The following is an 11,467-nucleotide window of genomic DNA, read 5'->3' as shown; positions in this document are numbered from 1 at the left end:
CACACTCATCCACACATACACACACCACACACACACACACACACACACACACTCACCCACAAACACACACACTCACCCAAACACACACACTCATCCACACACACACGCACACACACACACCCAGCCACACACTCACCCACACACACCTGAACACACACACACACATCCACACTCACCCACACACACAGACACCCACACACACACACACACACACACTCCCACAGACTTTACCTTCTACTCTGAGTGAACTGTGCATGCGGTTTATTGTAAATGGGGGAACTTTCCAGTTTGTCACCATCCAGCTCCTTCCCACTGCATGGCAGATGGTGAAAGAATAGATAAAAAGTAGATAAGAAAGCCTCAGTGTCGGGGGAGGGGCTTAGATTAGTTCACAGGTCAGTGCAACATCGAGGGCCGAAGGGCCCGTTCTGCGCTGTGTTTTTCTATGTTCTATCCCCACTTGACCAATTTACTAAACTCATTCTGTACTGAGACCTCTCTACCCAAACATATTATATTTAATCTGCTTGTTCAGCCATTTTAATTCACACACAGGTTTCCTGGACTAGAGATAGGGAAACTATCACTGTGTTACTGGAAACTTGCACCATTTTCCTGTAGCTACACATTTTGTGGTTACATTTAGCAACCAGACTGACCCGGTTTTACTAAATTAACCAAGCAGCTCCTCCCCAGTACAGTAAGACTGGAACAAACTGACTTCATTCTCTAATCTAACTTTAATTCTGAGTCCAGTGAAAACCAGCAAACCATTTGCCCGAAACCACACTTTTTGAAAAATATTGGCACTTGATAACTGACCTCTCAGTGCAATGGCTCCCCAATCTATGTTGGGGGAAGGTCACCAATGAAGAAGCTGTAGATAGTTGGGCTGAGTGTGCAGCCCTGAGGAACTCCTGCAGCTAGTTAAATGCATATAAGATTGAGCCTGAAAGAGCATGTAAGTGAAAGGTATGAGACCAGTCATTAAATGGCAGGTTACTATCCAGTCCTTGCTGTTTAGTGCTGTGCTAAATTAATCCCCCAGGTGTCTCTGCAACAGGGAAGAATCATCTTTCTCATGAAGGGATTGTCTCATGATCAAAGACTAAACAAATTGGGACTCTACTCACTGGAGTTTAGAAGAATGAGGGGTGATCTCATTGAAACATATGGGATTCTTAAGGAGTTTGACAGGGCCAATGCTGAGAAGATGTTTCACCTCATGGCAGAGCCTGGGACCAAAAGGCGTAGCCTCACAATAAAGTGCCCCCATTTAAGATTAATATAAGGAGGAATTTCTTCTCTCAGAGGGTTGTGAGTCTTTGAAACTCCTTACCACAGAGAGCTGTGGGGCCAGAGTCCCTGTGTATATTTGAGGCTGAGATATTGATAAATTCTTGATCGCTCGGGGAATCCAGGGTTTGGAGGAAAACACAGGAGAGTGGATGTAAGGTCAGATCAGCCAGGATTCTAATGAATGACAGACAAGCTTCAGCAGCCAAATGGCCTGCTCCTGATTCTGTCTCTTACAGTCATATGGAGTGAGGTTTCAGGGAGATTTTGGCAGTGACCTGTAATTGAGATATGGCTTGACTAGGGACAGAACCCAGTGACGGAACATTGTGTCTGAGAGCAGCCCTTTGAGAGTCACAACAGTGAAGACAGTGCTGTCACACCCTGCACCTCACACACTCAGCGACACAGGATGCCTGATCTTGGGAAGGAACATGGACACTAACTCCTTTTACCCTCCATCCTCAGAGCAGCCTACGGGCTTGGGATTGAGAATTGATATTTCAAAGATCTCTTGAGAGTCTGTGAACATCATTCTTCCCTTAATAGTTCCTTCCTCTTCCTGTAGTTGTGTGGAAATACACCATCATTGCACCATCGTCACTGGCTCTGCTACATTTGTTCACGTGATTTGTTTTCTGTAAAGTGCAGCAGCTGGACTGACGGGATTGGTACTCTGGAATGATGTGTAGAGTGTTCCCAGGAATGGTGCTGTCCCTCTGTGTCACTGTGGGTGAGTATGGGCCTCGGTTTAGTGAGTGAACTGTGATGTGTTTGGTTCATGAACAACGTGAACTTGCAGTTTCAGCCAGGGCCGGGAGAGAGATATACAACAGGAAAAGGTCGTTTATCACCAATTAATTCCAGTATCTGTTTAATCTGTTTAAACTATTCTCAGTCAGTGCTGTGTTTCCTAGAGTGTTGTTCATATCCGATCTCTATTCTAAACCCGGAATGCTTCTATTTCAACTCACAGGGTTTATTGGAGTCCTTTGTCAAATTGTTACTTGTTTATTATTCAACTGTGGGAAATGGGTGTGTCACTGCCCGGGCCAATATGTATTGCCCATCCCTAATTGCCCCTTGAGAAGGTGGGTTGAGCTGTTTTATTAAACCACTGCAGCCCAGCTGCTGTGGGTTGACCTGCAACACCCTGAGGGAGAGAATTCCAGGATTTTGTCCGAGTGACATTGATGGAACGGCGATCTATTTCCACGTCAGAATGGTGACTGGCTTGGAGGGGAACTAACAGGGAGTGGTGTATCTGCTGCCCTTGTCCTTCTGGATGGAAGTGGCTGTAAGTTTGGAAGGTGCTTTCTGAGGACCTTCAGTGAATTTCTGGAGTGCACTTTGTAAATAGTACACACTGCTACTGCAGTCCTTGTCCGACTAGTTGGAAGTGGTCGTGGGTTTGGAAGGGGCTTCATGAACGATCATTAAGCTGTCAGGCAATACCACAGTTGCTTTGGGTTGTCGCTTCCTGCCAGAGCAGGTCAGTGAGGCACAATCTCCCCTTCCTGAATCCACATTGACTGCAGTGAGATCACGGAGACCACCGAGAGCCAATGTGTCAGCCTGGGACTGTTCTGGAGTCTAAAGCACATAATGGAGAGTGGGTTCTTCACACACCATCATTGGGCAAATGGTCTGTCTTTTATGGCAGTGCGATGTGAGATCTGACTGTGCACCAATTGGCTGTGACATTTTCCAGCAGCTCAATGGTTACATCCCTTAAAAACTAAAAGCAAAGGTCTTTGAAGCACCCTCAGGATGTGAACGGTGCTATAGAAATGCAATGTACTGTAGAGACTTGTGTTGCTGTGCAATTCCAATATTGTCCACAAAAATAAACAGATGTCTCTGTGACAAGTGGGTCAGTGTGAAGAAAGCAAAGCAGCTCCCTCTCTCTCTCTCCCTCTTTCTCTCTCTCTCTCCAACTTTCTCTGTCTCTCTCTCTGTCTCCGTCCTTCTCTCCTTCTCTCCCTCTCTGTCTCTCTATCCTTGTCTTTCTCTCTCTCTCTTCCATCCCCCCACACCTCCCCCCCACCCCGACCTCCATCTTTCTCTCTCTCTATCTCTATCTCTCTCTCTTACCCCCCACACTTCCCCCGACCCCCGCCTCCATCTTTCTCTCTCTCTATCTCTATCTCTCTTGTTGGAAGTGAGTCTGAAAGATAGGATTTACGTACATTTGAGAGGCAGGGAATGATTAGGGATTGTCAGCATGGTTTTGTGTGAGGGAACTCATGTCTCACAAACACGATTGAGAGTTTTGAGGAAGCAGCCAAGATGATTGACAAGGGGAGAGTGGTAGACAAAGTTTGCTTGGACTTTAGTAAAATCTTTGATAAGATTCGGCACGGTAGACTAATTAGTAAAGTTAGATCACATGGGATTCAGGATGAGCTTGGCAATTGGGTACAAATTGACTTAACAGCAGGAGAGTGATGGTGAAGGGTTGATTTTCGGACTGGACCAGCGGTTCTCCACGGGGATTGGTGCTGGGATCACTGTTGTTTGTCATTTATATAAATGATTTATCTGAGAATACGGAAGGGATGGTTAATAAGTTTGTGGATGACACCAAGGTTGGTGGTACAGTGGACAGTGAAGAAGTTTATCTAAGGTTACAAAAAGATCTTAATCAATTGAGTCAATGGGCTGAGGAGGGGCAGATGGAGTCTAATTTGGAAAAATGTGAGGCATTGCATTTTGGTCAAACAAACAAGAGAGGACTTAAACAATTAAAAGTAAGGCCAGGTTATGCAATAGAGAGGGGTTCCGATAGATAATTCTTTGATGTTTTCCTCACATATAATCAGGGTGGTTAAGAAGGTGTTTAACACACTACATTGCTCAGGCCTTTTGAGTACAGGAGTTGGGACGCTATGTTGAGGTTGTACAGGATGTTAATGAGGTCTCTTCCGTGGTACTGTGTGCAGTTCTGGTCACCGTGTGAGAGGAAAGATGTTATGAGGTTGGAGATTAAGCAAGATGTTGTCGGGAATAGAGGGTTTGAGTTATAAGGAGAGGCTGGATAGCTGAAACATTTTTTACTGGAGTGTCGGACGTTGAGGCGTGACCTTATAGAAGCTTATAAAATCCTGAGGGGTATAAATAAGGTGAATGGCAGGTGTCTGTTCTCCAAGGTGGGGCAGTTCAAGATGAGGGGACATATTTCTGAGGTGAGAGGAGAAAGATTTAAAAAAAAGTGGGGAGCACCTTTTAACCAGACAGTAGCTTGTGTGTGGAATGAACTTCTAGAGGAAGTGGCGGATGTGGGTACAATGACATTTGAGAAATTTACATAAATACATGAATAAAAAAGGTTTGAAGGGATATGGACCTAGCTTGGGCAGGTGGGACTAGTTTAATTTGGGAATATGACCAGCATTGACTAGCTGGACAGTAATTATGACACTATGACTCTATGACTCTCCCTCTCCATCTTTCTCTGTCTCTCTGTGTCTCTCTCTGTCCTCACACAGCAGCAGATACAGAACTGGTCCCTTATCAATCTGTACCTACAGATGTTATTAATCTGCTCTGAGATCTCTGCTCAGTGACCTTATTGCCCCCAGAGACAAAACAGCAGGAAGGGGGCTGAAATAATGGGAACTGCAGATGCTGGAGAATCCGAGATAACAAAGTGTGGGGCTGGATGAGGGGTTCAGGCCCGAAACGTCAGCTTTTATGCTGCTAAGATGCTGCTTGGCCTGCTGTGCTCATCCAGCCCCACACTTTGTGATCTAGGAAGGAGGCTGAGCCCTAGTTTGGAAGCAGGTGGGGTGTTGTGGTTGCGAAGACTCAGCCTGAGAGGGAGCTGGAGGCTGGAGACAGAGCTGTTCAAAGGCAAATAGACAAATCTGGCCAGGAAGGTGAATGAAAGATCAGTGGGGAAAGAGAAAGTCAGTGCCTGGGGAAGTTATTGGCGAGTTCCTTCACAACGGGAGGAATCATCTCTTTCTGCATTTGAAGCAGGCAGTATCACTGAGAGCGAAATGATTAAAGCAAACCCCCTCCTTGTTGGGGGGAGGGGAGTGTGGGAGGTGGGCTTGGGGGGTGTGGAGTGGTGGGGAGTGTAGTGGTAGGGGTGTGGGGGAGGGTATTGTGGGGAGTGGAGGGTGTGGAGGGTGTGGGGTGTTGGGGGGAAGTGGGGTGTGGGAGATAGGGTTGGGAAGTGTTGGGGGGTGGGGGTTGAGGCGTGGGGGCGTGGGGGAGGGGAATGTGGGGTGTGGAGGGTTGGGGTGTGTGTTGTGCAGGGGCTGGGATGCGGGGTGTGGGTTGGGGAGGGTGAGGGTAGTGTGTGTGGGGGTGGGGGTGTAGGGGGATGGGGGTAAGCTGTTTGGTTGTCAGCCTCACAGAGAGATAAAAGGTTTGATGAAACACTCTCAGAAATTCCTGTCAGGTGATTAGTTGCTTTCCCTGCTTTCTTCTCCTGTTCAATCCCTCAGGAATGATGACAAATCCACAGGTTATACTCAGTCCGGATCCAGTGAGGGTCGCAGTGGGCAGCTCAGTGCAGATACAGTGTGCAATTGTGCACGGCAGTGTGCAACATCTTGGTGTAACGTGGAATAGTAACCACGGTGAGATCCTGACACATTCCCAATCTGATGGGGTTACCCGAGATCACACCGAAAATGAGAAAGTACAATCTTACAGAGATCTCAGACACAACAGCTACATCCTCACCATCAGAGACATGGAGGCCAGCAACAGTGGACGTTATCACTGTGACATTGTTGGAAAGAACACGCTCAACAGCGTAAACACTGTCACGGTATCTGTACAAGGTAAAGGGTTTTTATATCACATTTTACATTCACTGTGCTGGAGTTGTACTGCTGAGCGCTCGTGTCAGTTACATTGCGCTGGGAATCTGTGAGATATCACTGGAGTATTCACCTCGAATGCCCTGGGAATCTGTGAGATATCACTGCACTATTCACCCTGACTGCCCTGGGAATCTGTGTGATATCACTGGAGTATTTACCCTGTCTGTCCTGGGAATCTGTGAGATATCACTGCAGTATTTACCCTGACTGCCCTGGGAATCTGTGAGATATCACTGCAGTATTTACCCTGACTGCCCTGCGAATCTGTGAGATATCACTGCAGTATTTACCCTGACTGCCCTGCGAATCTGTGAGATATCACTGGAGTATTTACCCTGACTGCCCTGGAATCTGTGAGATATCACTGGAGTATTCACCCTGACTAGCCCGGGAATCTGTGCGATATCACTGGAGTATTTACCCTGACTGCCCTGGAATCTGTGAGATATCACTGGAGTATTCACCCTGACTGCCCTGGAATCTGTGAGATATCACTGGAGTATTCACCCTGACTAGCCCGGGAATCTGTGCGATATCACTGCCACACAGTCAGTACTAAGCAGGCACTGTACTGCTTTGATAGGATCTCACATTGTTGAAAAGGTACTTTGTCAAATTATTTTAGAAATACTTACCAAAGAATACCTTCGGGGAGGTGATGATGTCGTACTATTGTCACTACACGATTAACCCAGAGCCCAAGGTAAAGTTTGGGGACCCAGGTTCAAATCCAGCCACAGCAGATGGTGGAACTTGCAACAAGTAGGGAACTTTGTCCTATCAGAGAGAACAAGGCATGATGGGAAAGGTGGTGTGGTAGCGCTGTTAATCGGAGATAAAATGAAGACAACTGCGAGAGTCGACCAAAGCTCAGATGATGTAGTGTCCATCTGGGTGGAGATGAAAAAACAGTGAGGGAACGAGACATCGGTAGGAGGAGTGTACAGACCCCAAACAGTGACCACTTTGCGGAAATGCTACAAATTTACACATTATAGGAGCATGTATAGAGAATGGGGCAATAATTTTAGCTGACTAACTTTAATCTTCATGTTGACCGGTTTAATCAAACTAAGGGTAGCTATGACAACAAATTCCTTGCATTAGGCTTGATGTCCAAGAGCAATATATTATGGAGCCAACCAGGAAATATGCTAGTGGGTAATGAGATAAAACGGTGTGGAGGTGGAGGAACACAGCAGGCCAAGCAGCATCAGAGGAGCAGGAAAGCTGACTTTTTGGGTTGAGACCCTTCTTCAGAAATGAGGCAGCTTTAATAAATGATCTCCAAGGAAAACATTCCCTTTGGAAGCAGTGATCATAACCTGATAGAATTTAAAAAGAAACAAAGAACTATGTGTGCTCAAAATATGAAACAGTAGCTGGAAGTGCTGGAGAAACTCAGCAGGTCCAGCAGCATCTGTGAGGAGAGAAACAGAGTTAATATTTCAGGTCCAGTGACTATTCTACAGTTGTGAGTTTCTCCAGAAATTCCTGTTTTATGACAGAATTTAATATGCAGTTTGAGAGTGAGAATTTTGGGTTGGAAATAACTGTGTTTAAGTGAGTGAAGGGAATTACAATGAAATGAGACAAAAAACAGAAGTTGCTGGAAAATCTCAGCAGGCCTGGATGCATCTGTGAAGAGAAATCAGAGTTAATATTTCAGGTCTGATGAACCTTCCTGAGAACACAGTTTTTGACTTACATCATCCACAGTTGTTTCGGTATTTAGAATGAATTGAGGACAGAGTGTAATCAAACTGAGGAAGGTAAGTTACCAGGCAAGCAGCAGCAGACACTTAAGGAGAATCTTCATGACCCTCAGTAAAAATAGATCCCAGTGCAGAGGAAAGATTCAGGAGAGGATAAACCAACCATGACTCTAAACAATTAAACTGCATTGATTTCAATGCAAAGTGCCTTAGAGGTAAGGCAGATGTCAGGGCAGGTATGGGAACCTGGTGCTGGGACATTATAGCTATTACAGAATTTTGTCTGATGTAAGGACAGGACTTGAAGATCAATATTTCAGGTTTCAGATGCTATAGGAAGGAATGAAAGGGAAGCAAAAGGGGAGGGGGAGTGGTGTTTTTGACCATGGAAAACATTACTGCTGTAACTGGAGAAGACATTTCTGAAAAACCATCCGGTGAAAATATATATGTTGAAATTAGAAATAAGAAAAGGAATGATCATCTTAAAATGGGATTGGACTATAGTCCCCCCAGAGTGAAATAGAGGAGCAATTATGTGACAAGGTCTCGGCTAGACGTAAGAACAATAAGGTTGTAACGGTAGGGGATTTTAATTTTCCAAACATTGACTGGGATTATCATCATGTTAAAGGTTTGAATGATGAAGAATTTCTTAAATTTGTTGAAAAAAATTTTCTTTATCAGCTTGTAAGTGTTCCTGCTGGAGAAGGAGCAAAACTTTACTGTCTCTTGGGCAATAAGGCAGAGCAAGTGACCGAAGTGTTAAAAAAAGTGGAGCACTTTGAATCTAGTGATGTAATTATATTTGTTTTAAAATGGTTATGGAAAGGGATAAACCTTCCATAAAAGTTAAGGTTTTCATTGAGATTGAGGCAAATTTATATGGTATGAGACAAGAACTTACACAAATTGCCTGAAGTAGGTTACTCACAGGTAAAGGGACATCTGATAAGTGGGACGTTTTCAAAACTGCAATAATGAGAGTTTGGAGTCGTTATGTTCCCGTTTCGAGTGAATGGTAAAGCTGGGAGGATCAGAGAACATTCGATGAGTGAAGATATAGAGGTTTGAGTCAAGAATAGAAAAGAATCATAGATATAGACAACTGGGTTCAAACCTCGTGAAGAGTATAAAGAGCGCAGGGGTATTCTTCAAAGAGTGATCAGGAAGGCAAAGAGACGATATGAGATAGCCTCTGCAAATAAGGATAAGGATAAACCAAAGTGATTCTATAAGTACACTAAGAGCAAGACAGCAACTGGAAAGAGAGTAGGATCCCATCAATGATCAAAGAGGTTTTCTTTGGTTGAACTTCAGGAGATGGGGGAGATGTTAAATGAATATTTCCTGTCAATTTTTACTGTGGAGAAAGAAATGGAGGCTAGAGAACTCACAGAAATAACCATTGATGTTTAAAAAAACAGTTTGCATTACAGAAGGTGTAGTGCTGGAGGTCTTAGAAAATACACATGGTTACATCTCGAGGATCTGATCTAGTGTATCCCAGGGCTTTGTGAGAAGTTAGAGAGGAAATTGCAGGGCCCCTAGTAGAAATATTTGCATTGTCTATAACTATGGGTGAGGTGCCAGATGACTGGAGAGTGGCTAATGCTGTGCCAAAGTTTAAGAAGGGATGTAAGGAGAAGCCTGGGAACTATAGAGTCTAATATCAGTGGTGGGTAAGATGATGGGAGTGAGTCAGAAAGATAAAATTTATATGCATTTGGAGAGGCAAGGAATGATTAGGGATAATCAGCATGGTTGTGTGCGAGGGAAATCATGTCTCTCAAATTTGATTGAGGTTTTGAGGAAGTAACCAAGAAGATTGAGCTGTACATGTTGTAGAATACAATGGAGCAGGATCTCCTTTACTGTCACTTGTACTACATTACAGAAGTACAGGAGTACAGTGAAAAGTTTTTACAATGGCTGCCTTTCAATAGTGCCATCTTAATTACAAATATGTAGGTATAAGTCTTACAGAGTATAAAAATAGCATAGTGTTCTTATCCACAGAGCATTAAAGAAAGCATAAACATTGCTTACTGAGGTAGTCACCACATAGTGAAAGGTTTTAAATTACTGTCCAATAGCAGCAGCTCAGCGTGTGATGCCAGGCCCAAGCCCAGCAATTTTCCTGAATTGCTCCAGCCTCCAGTCTGCTCCTCACCGGCACATGGCAACGACAAGGTAAGTCACGCTGGACCAGGATTCGTTCCTCGGCCCCTCGTCGCCCTGGGGACTCGGCCCCTCGTCACCCTGAGGCTGTTGACTCCCACTCTCACTGTATCCCAGGAATTGCTGCCTGCGCGATGCTTCCCAACGGCAAGAATCTTTCCCACAGAACTCTGGGGCTCGCAGCCCACACGCGGCTGCAGGGCTCGCTGCTGTAGACTTGCTGCCAGCTCCAATACTGAGTGGAGAGAAGAAGATAAAAGAAGAGAGATAAAGAAGAAAGAAAGCAAGAAGGAAGAAAAAGAACAGGTGGAGCAGAGGAGCTCCAACAAGAACATCCTAGTCTGTCACTGTCAAAGAAACAAAGAAACCTACAGCACAGGAACAGGCCCTTCGGCCCTGCAAGCCTGCGCCGATCAAGATCCTCTGTCTAACCTGTCATCTATTTTCTAACGGTCTGTGTCCATTTGCTCCCTGCCCATCCATGTACCTGTCCAAATATATCTTAAAAGATGCTAACGTGTCTGCGTCTACCACCTCCGCTGGCAACGCGTTCCAGGCGCCCACCACCCTCTGCATAAAGAACTTTCCACGCGTATCTCCCTTAAACTTTCCTCCTCTCACTTTGAACTCATGACCCCTCGTAATTGAGTCCCCCACTCTGAGGTCTACAAAATCATGAGGGGTATAGACAGGGTGGATAGCAAGAAGCTTTTTCCCAATCAGGTCCCCTCTCAATCTCCGTCTTTCTAATGAAAATAATAATCTACTCAACCTCTCATCATAGCTAGCACCCTCCATACCAGGCGACATCCTGGTGAACCTCCTCTGTACCCTCTCCAAAGCATCCACATGCTTTTGGTGATGTGGTAACCAGAACTGTACACAGTCCTCCAATTGTGGCTGAACCAAAGTCCTATACAACTGCAACATGACCTGCCAACTCTTGTACTCAATACCCCGCCCAATGAAGGAAAGCATGCCATATGCCTTCTTGACCACCCTATTGACCTGCGTTGTCACCGTCAGGCAACCATGGACCTGAACACCCAGATCTCTCTGTTCATCAATGTTCCCTAGGACTTTTCCATTTACTGTATAGTTCGGCCTTGAATTTGATCTTCCAAAATGCAAACTTTTTGTTTACTTGGACTTTAGTAAAAATTCCTAGAAGCATGGCATTCCAACCGGAACTCCATCAACAAACACATTGATTTGGAGCCAATCTACCATCCCTTGAGACAAAGAACAGGAAATGACATCACCAACCCAAGGAAACCTAACCAGATAAATAGAAAGCGGGACATAACACCAGCGCTTCGTCGGAGGCTCACTGATGATGTTACCTAGAATGGTGACGAAACGTCTGAAAACTAACCTTCCAGCTCAGCGAGCAAACTCACATCCAGAACCTCAACCTGAGCTACAAATCTTCTCAAA

At 45.1% G+C, this 11,467-nt stretch overlaps 1 protein-coding gene across 5 annotated transcripts in view; it reads left to right on the top strand.

Annotated features, from left to right (window-relative positions):
* The first annotated feature begins 1,920 nt into the window (after positions 1-1,920).
* LOC125455034 (uncharacterized) overlaps positions 1,921-11,467 on the top strand; it is a 29,150-nt gene continuing 19,603 nt past the window's right edge. For all 5 annotated transcript variants that reach the window (XR_009446204.1, XM_059648845.1, XM_059648843.1 and 2 more), the window contains exons 1-2: positions 1,921-2,029; positions 5,751-6,092. Coding sequence is in view for 4 of the 5 variants with exons in the window: in XM_059648845.1 (XP_059504828.1) it covers positions 1,978-2,029; positions 5,751-6,092 (394 nt within the window). In the remaining variant the exon portion in view is untranslated. The remainder of the gene's footprint in view (positions 2,030-5,750; positions 6,093-11,467) is intronic.

Source organism: Stegostoma tigrinum, chromosome 9 (assembly GCF_030684315.1).
Source record: "Stegostoma tigrinum isolate sSteTig4 chromosome 9, sSteTig4.hap1, whole genome shotgun sequence".
Classification (NCBI taxonomy): domain Eukaryota; kingdom Metazoa; phylum Chordata; class Chondrichthyes; order Orectolobiformes; family Stegostomatidae; genus Stegostoma; species Stegostoma tigrinum.
The sequence above is the reverse complement of the archived record's forward strand: the minus strand, read 5'-3'. Positions and strand labels throughout refer to the sequence as shown.